The 12,905-nt window shown below is 42.1% G+C and overlaps 1 protein-coding gene across 1 annotated transcript in view; it reads right to left on the bottom strand.

Annotated features, from left to right (window-relative positions):
* Positions 1-6,395: 6,395 nt before the first annotated feature.
* The window catches only part of st3gal3b (ST3 beta-galactoside alpha-2,3-sialyltransferase 3b), a 49,816-nt gene continuing 43,306 nt past the window's right edge, over positions 6,396-12,905 (bottom strand). The window contains exon 13 of the mRNA XM_058065989.2: positions 6,396-8,572. Within this exon, the coding sequence (XP_057921972.1) occupies positions 8,483-8,572 (90 nt within the window). The 3' untranslated portion in view covers positions 6,396-8,482. The remainder of the gene's footprint in view (positions 8,573-12,905) is intronic.

Genomic DNA, 12,905 nt, shown 5'->3' with positions numbered 1-12,905 from the left:
TGTGCGTAAAAAGAGCGCGCCGCTCCGCCTGTCAGAGGAGTGAAACTGGAGCGCGCTCGTCGCTCTTCAAGCTGCTGTGATTTCTCCCACTCTCTCCCACTCTCTCCCACTCTCTCCCGCTTTCTTTCTCTCTCTCGCTCTCTCCCTCGTTGCGTCGCTGTCTCCCTCTCCCCTCCTTCTCAAACATGGATCATGTGTGGTTTTTGTTCCTCGAGGGAGGAGGGAGTGAGGAGGCTGAGATATCGACTGAGGAGCATCGTGGGGCGTTCACGTAACAGCAACACACATTACAAAGTCTCAGAAATGCACAAGTCTCCTTTGACTCACCTGCAGTATATTCTAAACCACGGGTGGCTAAACTGCGGCCCGTGGGCTACATCCGGCCCGCCATGTTCATCCAGGCCACCGGGCATTTCCAAATTCCTTGTTTCAAATCTTTCACATGAAAACTGCATTGTTATTGTGGTACGCGCGAATCGACCAAAATATCTGTAGCTTGTACAAAAAAAAACATCCAAACAACACAACCTAGCTAGCATGTGGACATACTAAGAAATATCTATACACAATACCCATGGCAAAAGAACACTCATATTTCTAATATATATTCCTGCCTTTCTCCACAAATTTTGCCGCATTTGTTGCATTGTTGTCCGTTTGAAGACGTCGTCAGATAAGCAAACAAGGAGGAGCTAACATTGTTGTTGCCGCTGGACTACCCAGCATGCTTTGCAGGCATTTGGAAATAACAGTTTTAAGTTAGGTGTTATGTGCGGCCCCCTAATGTATCCAAAGTATGCTGGAGCCTATCCCAGCTGTCATTGGGCGAGAGGCGGGGTACACCCTGGACTGGTGGCCAGCCAATCACAGGGCACATATAGACAAACAACCATTCACACTCACATATTCATACCTATGGACAATTTGGAGTGGCCAATTAACCTAGCATGTTTTTGGAATGTGGGAGGAAACCGGAGTACCCGGAGAACATGCAAACTCCGCAAAGAGAAGGCAGAGGGTGGAATCAAACTCGGGTCTCCTAGCTGTGTGGCCTGCATGCTAACCACTGGGCCGCACAATCAAATGCCCAAACAAAGGATCCGAGGAGCTGCTGAGTGGGGTGCTCTCCATGCATTTGATATGGAGTACGACTGCTAATTTGGTAAAGAACGTGATAATAAACGAGTGAATTCCCAGTGAATGTATTGGAATTGTATGGCCCAGTATTTTAGGACTGGGAACCCGCTGTTGTGTGTGTCTGTAGCTTTAATGCTAATAAGCGGTTTTGTTAAAGTCCAATGCAAAGTGATGGTGGAATGGATCTAATCCAGCATCACCACCAGCACGGACCCTGTCGTCTCTCCACCCTTCACACAGCCAGGCACTCCCTGCATAGCAAACACCAGGCCGCCACGCACAAAGGCTGGGTAAACACTTTTCCACTGAGGACCCGCTCACCGCGTAAAGTCAGAAACAAATGCAGGGAGGATCCCTGGTTCTGTGTTTCTATTAATAGCAACCCCGACAACAATGCGCGCGGCTCAAGTGTGTGACATGCAGGAATGTATACAGTCAGATAATAAGATGGGCTACAAAAGGAGGAGGTGAAAGGTCAGAGTCAGAAGTGATTGATGCTTTGTTTTGCAGATAAAATGCACTTTATCACACCAAGAACATACAACACTGACACCTGTACACTTCTAACCAGAGCCAATACAGGAGGAATATTCAACAATATTTATAGTTTGTTACTGTGCCTGGACTTAGCACCGTACATTCTCATAGTCTAATATCTGGCTGGAAAAATGTAAAATATCATGTCAGTTAAACAGGCACACATTCAATGAAAACTAAAAAATTTAAATGATTATTAGGTCATCAGACTAAAGTCCAAGTCGAGTCCTGAGTCATTGGTGTTGACATTTCAAGTTCTGTTACAAGAATTTGATAATATTGTCAAGTTGTCAAAATTGTGACTCAAGTCATGATTTTGATCAATTTGGACTCGACTTATGAACCTGTGAATGGGTATGTCGGGATTTTTGTGCCCCCCCCCCCAAAAAAAAATAATAAAGTGTTCCCTCGTTTATCACAGGGGATAGGTTCCCAAAATAGCCCCTCAAAAAGTGAAATCTGCAAAGTCGGCAACTTCATTTCAATATAATAATTATATGTAATGTTTTACGTCTGTAAAACCCCTCACCATACACTTTATACAGACCCGTTTTTCAGACCCGCATTCACATTTGATCACATTTTTCTCTTATTTAGACACTCTCAAAGTTCAAAATTTTGCTTGAATTTGAATGCTCAATCTACCAGCATGGCCACAAGAAATTATGAAAGGGTACCTATGATACTTTTACACTTTTCTGACCTATAAATGTAGTTAGAATGTTGTATTCTCGTGTTAAATGATGCCAAAGTTTCAGATAATGAGATTTACGCATTTGGAAGTGAGCCCTGAAAGAAGTTCGGGATGGCTCAAAACGCTCGGTTTCAAAAGGCGTGGTAAAAGAAGCCTCATTGTGATGTCACAGAGCTACCTACAAGACATATGTATGTATATGTATATGTATATGTATATGTATATGTATATGTATATGTATATGTATATGTATGTTTATCCCATCAGATTGTATCTTATATGTGTTGCTATATGAATATAATCTTCCCAGGGCCTTCAGAATCAGAAGTGCTGGCCCAATGGAGGTGTTTACAATTTCAGATTAGCCTAATGTAATATATTTTAGTCATGTTTTTAGATGAATTGTGATTCTGACCTGCTCCAGATGATGTTGTAGTGTAGAGGATTGGAGTTTGGACTATTTTAGAGGCAGTGTTTTCGAAGATAAAGAACATAGTAGTTGTATTGTGTTTTTGTTTATTATTGCTGGTTTGTGTAATTGTGTGTATTAAGAGGTGGATCAGGCCACTGTTTTGTTGGAATCGTAATATTTAAAATCCACTTTTGAGACTCACACCCAAATCTCAATGGTTTTTTTTTTTCTAGAGACGAAGAAAAATAAAGAGCCAAACCTGCTTCCTGTCACGAGTTAGGAGGTGGAGATGATACAAATCAACTTTCTCCCATTTCTATACTTTGTTGTATACATTATTTCCAAGTTTGCCATTCCTAAAAGGACCGTCAAAGAAGTCAAGATGTATGTGATGTATGTGATGTGTGAGAGGTGATTGTACAAACATTGTCACGCTCCAAAGCCTCAAACAATGTTAAACAAGTTCATGGCTCACATTGATGGATGATGTTGACACGCTTGTTCCGTGCTGTGGCCTCTGCAGCAACGACACCGCAACGTCATTCCTGACATTAGAAGATCTCCACCATTGTGCTGCAATGGTGGGCGTCGACTTTTAAAAGCACTAAAGTCATCAAATGAAGCCCGTATCAGCTGTCAGCTCCATTTTTAAGACTTACAGCTGAAATGACTTAAGGGGTGGCACCAGGTGACCTGGCGTGGGGGTGGGGTTTCCACTTAACCTCTACGTTGTCCGCTACATTACACAGTTACTGCTGACTCAGCTCAATATGGCCATGTGACACCTGAAAGATATCACATGTATGATCATTCACTGACAATCTATAGAAAACACGGCTTGCATTGCAGTTCAATCAATTGGCTCATTGATTGTGGCCACTATCCCTTAGACACAAAGGATAAGATACCGGGTAATTACTATTATTATTTTATTAGCAAATTTAATTATTATTCAATGACAACACGACTGAAGGTTGCACGCCGGACAAGTGGTTAGCGCACAGGCCACACAACTAGGAGACCTGAGTTCGATTCCACCCTTGGTCATCTCTGTGTGGAGTTTGCATGTTCTCCCCGTGCATGTGTGGGTTTTCTCCGGGTACTCCGGTTTCCTCCCACATTCCAAAAACATGCTAGGTTAATTGGCCACTCCAAATTGTCCATAGGTATGAATGTGAGTGTGAATGGTTGTTTGTCTATATGTGCCCTGTGATTGGCTGGCCACCAGTCCAGGGTGTACCCCGCCTCTCGCCCCAAAGACAGCTGGGATAGGCTGCAGCACCCCCGCGAGGATAAGCGGTAGAAAATGAATGAATGAATGAACACAAAATGCAGTTTTTGAATGAAACTTTTTCATCAATCCATATTATATCCTTAAAAAATAAGTTTTCCCCTAAAGCTAATAAGGTTGGGTCGCCCTTAGCAGCAACAACTGCAGTCAAGTGTTTGTGATGACTTGCAATGAGTCTCTTACAGCGCTGTGGAGGAATTTTGCAGAATTGTTGTCATTCAGCCACATTGGAGGCTTGTCCAGCATAAAGTACATTTTTAAGGTCATGCCACAGCATCTCAATAGGATCCAGGTCAGGACTTTGACTAGGCCCCTCCAAAGTCTTCAGCCATTCAGAGGTGATCTTGCTGGTGTGTTTTGGATCATTGTCCTGCTGCAGAACCCAAGTTGGTTTCATCTTGAGGTCACCAACAGATGGCCGGATATTCTCCTTCAGGAGCAGCAAAGCAGCCCCAGACCACCACACTACCACCACCGTATTTTACCGTTGGTATGATGGTTGGGCATTCTTAAGGTCAGAGGTGACTGATTTTGGACCTCAACTCTGTTTTGGTTCATCCTTAATGTGTTTGATGGAGTTGAGGTCAGGGCCTCTTCCACACCAAACTCGTCCAGCTATGCCTAAACGGCAACTATAGGGCTCAGTCTTGCCCTAAAAACCACAAGTTGTCTCGGTCAGTAATTGAGTGTGAAGTGATGGTGTGGTTTTCATTCATTCATTCATTTTCTACCGCTTATACTGAAAAAGCCAAACAATGTAACTTTTTAACAGGCTACAAACAATCCCATGTACAGTAGTCTTGTAATATACAGTAAATAAGAGTATTATTATTATTAGCATCAACATTCAAACACTTTGTTTCATTTATGCTTTTCGAGGCGTGTCTCAATTCTTTTGTCTCAAGAGTCCCGACATCCTTTCACAAGAAAGATTGATGCTGCCTTTGTGATGCAGGTAATGGCCTGTGGTTCCACCCGGTACCAAAGGTAAGCTGAGAGAATATAGGACACATAAGATCATCCCAGATGACCAAACTTTATGTAAACAAGGAGGGTGGAAAAAAGGTTCATTCGTCCAATTTCTTTTTGTTTTTCTCATCATTCAATCTTTTCATAAAGAGTTTCAATTTCAGTCCCGGGGGTCGTGGCCTTCTGAGAAGAGGCGGGGCAGGGAACCTGTCGCGGAGAATAAAAAGACCCATCATCTGAAGAGGTGCAGGCTCGTTCACGCGGCGGTCTGCTGGTCAGCCAGCTGCCTGCAGGAGATCCCATGTGGCAAATATCGTCCCTCCGCTGCAGCCGCCTCTCAATCCCACCCAGCCGTGCAGAAGGAGCCGTTTGAGGGACCAGAGCTCAGGGTGTTCGGGTGAACGGCGAGGCGTGACTTTTACGGGGGATCTGGCACCCTATTAACAGCAGGATGGGGTCAGTCCAGCACTGCTTTCTAATGGGCCCTCCGCGCCTCGTCCTTCCTCAGGCGGCCAACACAGCTGGACTGGCCACTCGCTCCCACAGACCCTCCCACAGACGCTCCTCTGGTTCCTCGAAGACGGAGGTTGACGTAGCAGCTGACAAGTTGTGTGTTTATAGCGTGTCTGTGCAACAGGCCTCAAATAGGTCCCTCAGGGCCACAACAATAAAACTACATCTACCTCACGGGACACAAAACTGGGATCAGAATAAACGAGGAGGGAAGCGGGTGGGTCAGGGGTAGGAAACGCACGGCCCGCGGGCTCCAGTATATTTTGACATCAAAGTTTCCTATTAGTGTGGTCCACACACGCCGGGCGTTGTAAACATTTCAATGTTCACATGAGTGGAAACAATCCAAAGTGTTTATCTGTGGTTACAAAGTCGATGTTTCAGTTTTAGCAACGGGTGCAAACTGATGCTAACTCTGGAAAACTGGAAGTCCAACACTGATCGAACAATTCAATGTCGATTCCACATCGTTTCAACGTCAACTTACTATCTGGGAACTACGTTAAATCTAAATATGTAACTTATGCGACTTTCCACAAAACAAGTGCCGCAAGGCATGCTGGGAAGCCGGAAACACTGATGCTACAGTGGCGTAATTGATGCGGGTTGGTCTCTGGCCCCAGCGGTGTGTTCGAGACCCCTGGCAAAGGCATGAATTTCAACCATCGGGGAGATTAACACTCTTAGGTACACCTGGTGAAAGACAATGATTTCCATTGACACTTTTAAGGTTTCAGTATCGTAATTTGCGCCAAGATGACTAAAGCAGGGTGACAAATGAGATCTGTCATGATACAGGTGTACCTTGAGCACGAGGAATCAAGAACAGACGCCAAACAATGTCCATTACAAACCTTTTAATCGAGTTGCAGAAAGCAATTTACACTTGGATATAAACAGACTGTAACACCTTCATTTTTGATCACTTCCCCTCGACATCGATGATGCTGAAATGTTAACAAAAATCTAATAAAAAATCAACAAGACTTGACTGATTGAATACATTCCTCTTCATCAAGGGGGGAGATTTGGGTCCAGTCCATCTGAATGCCAATTGCATTCGTTGACGTTAAAACAAGGGTGGGGGTGAGGGTTGGGGGGGTGAGGGTTGGGGGCAGCACTCACCCCCACCCGCCATCTGTTTAGTGTCCGACTGAAAACACACTTTGATGTGTCATGGTTTCAGCCAAAGTGGCACAGCATCGAGATGCTGTCAGCAAGGACCAAACATGTTGGTGCGTTCAAGGACACCAGTAAGCTGCTGCAACACACTATGTGCCGTGTTGTAAAATCAAAATGGACAAATGACAGCGAGCATGGCCTGCTGCATAAGCGGCCAGCAGTCGGTGAAATGGCCGTTTATAGAGGTGACTTTATGTGGAATAAAAACAACACACGTACTCAACTTTAGTAAGAAAGAGTCAATTTCATTGTGGGCTGCACTTTGGACCTTAACACTGGGAGGATAAAAACTCCAAATAAGACAACCAGTGTCTTCAAGCCCCCCCCCCACACACACACACAATGGACTGCACCCAAATCTCCAAAATGAAAAGTGACCGCTCCCGACCGACAGCTGACGATCCGTACTGGGTCAGCGGCGGTTCTTCTCATTCTAGCTTCCAGGAGATGAAATGTAAGGCAGTGTGAGCGCCTGCTAAGAGTTCAAAGGTCATCTGTTCCCGAGAGTAACAACATGAACGCTACAGTAAGTATGCACTTCCAGAAAAGAAATGAAAACCCACCTGAGACAGACAAAATCAAGAACGTTCTGCTTTGGTGAAGCAGCATGGAGACGTAAAGCTGATGATCTTGTTCCAACGTTGGCAAGCAAACACATATTTGGACATATTCATATAGTACACGTTGCAGTATGAAAATACTTGAGTAAAAACAATTGATTGGAGATGAACAGATGACAGATGTGTGCAGATGCAAAGAGGACTTTGAGATTGAAACAATTGAAAAAAAAAACACTAATTCCCACCAAACCAAAGTGGCCGCAATCTCGGAGGAAGCACACGTGGTGACGCCAAATGGATTCGGGTTTCCTCCAACACGACAAAGAGAAAGCAGGCCAGCCTGTGAATCTAACATTGGCTCTCAGTAACAAAATAAATAATGACAACATATATATATATATGAATATATATATATATATATATATATATATATATTTTGAGTCCACAATCCCAAAAAATGTCACTGATTTCTGAAGATCTGCAGCAGCGGGAGGACGGAATCGGTTGTGACATTCAGATCAGTGCTGACCTTCACGTGGCGAGGCGGACAGTACACATGCACGCACGCACGCCATCCAGCGTCCAAATGAAACCTACCACGGATGATGAGCTGACGGATGATCAGGAATTTTTTTTTGGGGGGGGGGGCTGCTGCAGCAGCTGGTTAAAAAGTAAAAATCTAAATCTGCTATTTACACTGAGGTGTGAATACATTCAGGCAGCAAAAAAAAAAACTAGAGAGAGGAGCACCTCTCCCTTGTTCGAGGTACGTTTGGCACTGCTAATACTCGTCCGCCCGTCCACCGTGTCAACTTGACCCCAAGATGGACGCGTCTGCTCTTCCAAAGTCATTCATGTGACACCGGAGTTTAAAGTGGTAAATGTTCAAATGCGGGGCACCAGACAGGGAATGGGCGGATCCAGTCAACCCCCCCCCCTCGCCCCGTGTGGGGTGATCAGTCGGCGTCTTTGGTTCAGAAGGCACGTGTGTGCGCACATCACCACAAACCTCCATTTGACTCCAAGTCATCTCTCCTTTGATATGAAAAAGCCCACAGTGTGAAGGCCGCTTGGACACTTGGGTTTCTTTCTTTCGTTCTTTCTTCCTTGCTGCCCCCGGCTTCCTGCCCCCGGCTTCCTGCGCTGTGGTCCATCGGGAAGGGGCCGGAGACCAGAGTGGCGTACACTCAGATGCCGTTGGTGAGGTCTGTGATGACACTGGCCCTTACTAACTTGCGCAGGAACTCTTTCTCCTTAGATATGTTGTGAGTCCAAGACTGGGGGAATCAGAGGAAACAATTGGGAGGAATTTGTTTTGACACAGGAATATGGATTCATGGAATATATGGATATGGAATCATGGATTCACATGGGTATGCACATCATGTACAAACTCTGACCACACTTTTCATTTTATGATCTAATGTCCATTTTTATTGGTGCTGTCAAGCAGGGCACATCTCCACAACCTAAGCCAGGGGTCTCAAACACGCGGCCCGCGGGCCAAATGTGGCCCACATGACACTAGTTTGAGGCCCCCGCCTTGATATGAAAGTGTAATGTTAGTGCGGCCCGCGCAAGTTTGATATGGATGCTGTATGGTATCATGTACCCAGAAAAAATTATTACGTTTGATTCATGTTCATGTTAAAGGTTAAATAACTGTTAATAGTTATCCTCCCTATCCGTGTGGAAGTAGTAAGTTTTTGGCTATTTAAGTTTAAAGGAAATAACTTGAAGGCTACCGTTTATGTCGCTAGCTCTCTAGTTTGCGAGTTAGCATGTGTCTCAAGACCCTGCAGTTGCGCAATATGTTGTAAATAAAAAGAGTATAAATGTGACTATAGTCGTGTTTTGTCATGTCTACAGGGCTCTAATAATGCTTTGTTCATTTTAATCTGAAAAAAATAATTTGTCTACCCACCAACTATATGTGGTTTCATAAGTTTTTATTATTTGCAGTTTTATTATTATTATTATTATATTTATTATTTATTACTGATTGATTGATTTTCTTTATTCTTGATTTGTTTATTTATTTTTCATCTTATTTTGTGTAGAAAAATAAAAATTAAGATATTTGAGAACAGTGGAATGTTTTATCAGAGCTTTTCTGAAAGAGTTTGTATATTTTTCTGTTTTTAATAAATGCGTTTTTTTGGGGTTTTTTTTGAAAACCTGATGCGGCCCAGCCTTGCCCAGACCCTAGCTCCACTGGCCCCCAGGTAAATTGAGTTTGAGACCCCTGACCTAAGCCAACCATATTTATTATTTTTATGCTATTACACTTCAACCGCAATTTAGTTTGGAGTAGCAGGAATCCATCCTGGCCACTTTGCAGTTTTGCAGCTTTCCAAGAATACTTTAATAAAAGTCACACAGTTTCCTGATTGAATACAGCATATTATTAGTCAAAAAATGTGCATATTTAAGCAAGTGTTCTAAATTAAATCAATCGTTACCTAAGACGTACTGTATTTATACGTCTGTTACGTTTTTTTTGTTTGAGTGAGAGGCACAAAGAGGTGATGATGCAATTCCACAATAAAAGAGAGCATATTTGATGCAGTTTTAAGGCCAAAAAATAATAATAATCACAAGGTGGCAGAAGTGCATTATAAGGACTCATCAAGGCCTGCATTTATTCTATTGAAAATAGACACAGCACGGCAACCAGGAAGTAAAAAGGCATCTTTTCCATGTAAAACAACTATTTTATTGTGTTTGTGTTGTGGCATCATTGTTTAGATATTTTGGATTAATATATGTGGCTAAATTTGTGTCAAAGTGAAAGTTATGGCTGCAATGCATCTTCACAAAAAGCCTTTTGTCTGATATTGGCTTTTTTGCTGAAAAATGATATGCCGATATCGTCCAACTCCCAATTTCCAATGCTGTTATCAATATGTGTAACATGACATATTTCCTGTGGTGGAATGAACACACATAAGTGGACAGCATTTCTTAAATATCTGTTTTCATGATCAGGAAAAAAATCTGATACCAATATGACATTTTTATACTGATACTGGGCTGATAATTATTGGATGAGAAGTCATATTTTGCTGAAACTTACATATGCAAAAATGTTTGGGATACTCTGGATCGGTGTATGCAGTACTCGAGGCAAATAATGGCCACAGCAGATACTGACTGGTTTTTGGACCGCTCCGGATCACCCCTAACAACACATTTTGGAGTAGCCTTTTATTGTAGCCAACCTAAGACACTCATCAAAATCCTGCTATGCCACGAATAATATTAGAGTGCCATAGGCCTTTAGTGACCACAGATAAACTTGAATATCTCAGAGTTTAGCTCATGAAAAATTGGTTGCATTTTGTTAAGCCATTTAAGATATGTGCTTATTTACTGTTATGTCTAATATGATGGGTCATATGAGTGGAAAGGTGACTATAGGGGTCTTATTTCAATGTCTAAGGGGCTCTGATTACGTTAAAAACTGTATTTAGAATATGGTAAACAGGTTCTCTATGGCTCAACTACGATACAAATGTTCCATTTATGAATAAGGAATTAACCGTGAGGGATTACTGATTCACTAAAAAGGGTAAGTAATTTTCACTGCTAATGGAATTAAGAGAATTTGAACAAAACAAAACAAAAGACGTAGGTCCGCCATGACTGAGTGCAGGCAATCTGTAGTCCCTATCGCAATGACGACTCTGTTAGAAAAAACAGCGCCATCTCAAACATCCTTCAAGGCTCACTTCCAAATGGGCAAACCTCCTGATCTGAAACTTTAGTATCGTTAACACGAGGATAAAGCATTTGAACAACACTTACAGGTCAGAAAAGTGGAAAAAGCATAAAAGTGAAGTGAAAAGTGAAAAAAGGACATTTTTGTGTACTTTGTCAAGTGACAAGCTGCCCTTGAAACACAACAACCCGATAAGAGAGAAGACTCTCTCTATTGGTCAACTTCATTATCTGAGCTCAGAAGACCAAACAGCAGCCATCAAGACGTTGCACGCCGCCCACAACGAATGGCGAATGATGACAGCGCAGATGAAGGCGATAATACACGGCAACATCTCACTGGGAGTTTAGAGGAAGGTTATCATCAAACGGCGTTCATGGTTTACATACATCAGCACTCGGGTGACATCGCTGCTCGGCTGATCGGCTTTCAGTATAAACATGTGAGAAAGAGGCTAAAAGACGATTTAGCACATTGCTGGTGTGGCCTTACATTGAGTCATAACAACAAAGGCATGCGGTTTATTTTGTTTTTATTTTATAATTTGTGAACTCATTTTTCCACCATTTCCAAACACTGGCCAGAAAAAATGATACTCCGAGTCGCTGAAAAATAAATTCATTGCCAGACGCAGCTTTACAGAACTCCCGTATGGATATGGAATAAACCATGCCACAAAATAGATCATTGGAAAGCGAATTGATGATGCACATGAAACCAAACAAATCTGCAGTGTAATTCATTGTAAGTATGAACGCTGACATACCATATTAACTTTTGCAACAGCACTCAGACATTGCGATTTATATTTGGAAAAAGTGACATCTTTGTAGTCTGGAAAAGCATATCCTTACAATACCATTTAAAGTGTGGTCAGGGAGGCTCTAATGAAAAATACTAAAGATAAAATAAATATTTGTCCATTGAACTGTGTTAATAAATTCACTGTCTGTATAATTGAAATCATTTTTAATATTTTCTGAAGCATATTTCCTGAATACAGGGCAGAAAGCTGACATGAATCTGAGGCGTATTCCTCCTTTTAGCTTGATTCATTCACTGCCAAAGACGTATTTTTATGTCTTTTACGTTTAGAGGAGATGATGCAACGCCACGATAGAAGAGAGCATGTTGGGCGCAGTTTTAAGACCCCAAAATACGGCAACAAGGTGGCAGAAGTGCATTTTATAAGAGCCCAGCCTGCATCTTTCCCAATGAAGTGCATGCTCTGCAGCAATCTGTTAGCTCATAGTGTTATATTTTGTAAAAATATTGTTTTTTCCATGTAAAACTATTTATTTGTGTTTATATGGAGCATTGTATAAACATTTTGGCTAAATAGATATGGCCTGTTTGTGTTAGAGTTGCAAAGTTTTTGTTGATAACTTACTACTGCTGACTTTTACAACCTTCTAAAATATATTTTTTAACATTATTGGAGCCCTGTAGATATGAAATAACACATAAAGAACAAATAAGACTTGTGCGTGTTACTATAAATGTGTTATCTAGTGAAGCCGAGTGGTGAGTGGACAGAAAGTGATGGCCGAGGTTCAAGGTTTAGGTTGTGGCCACAGTAATGTTTTTAGTAGGGATTATTGTGAGACGAATCTGGCCAATCAGGTCTGGTGGTCTCTTTCACCATCACACTAACATTACTGACACCTAGTGGACAGTATAGAATGCTACATATCCGTCATAACGTCTTTGAATACATTTTGTGAATGCCTTATATTTGTATTTTAGTTAATTTAGCCATAAAATATGCTTCATTTTTTGGGCATATCAGCATGATTTATTAATATTTTTTTTTAAAGTGAAGCTGCAAAATTTGAACCGCAAAGGGATGACTGTATTGACTGTAAAAAACCCAGAGAGTCAGTGCCTTA

Source organism: Doryrhamphus excisus, linkage group LG6, assembly GCF_037039965.1.
Source record: "Doryrhamphus excisus strain RoL-2023G ecotype Guam linkage group LG6, RoL_Dexc_Guam_v1.1, whole genome shotgun sequence".
Taxonomy (NCBI): domain Eukaryota; kingdom Metazoa; phylum Chordata; class Actinopteri; order Syngnathiformes; family Syngnathidae; genus Doryrhamphus; species Doryrhamphus excisus.
Note: the sequence above shows the minus strand (reverse complement) of the source record. Positions and strands in the feature narration are given on the sequence as shown.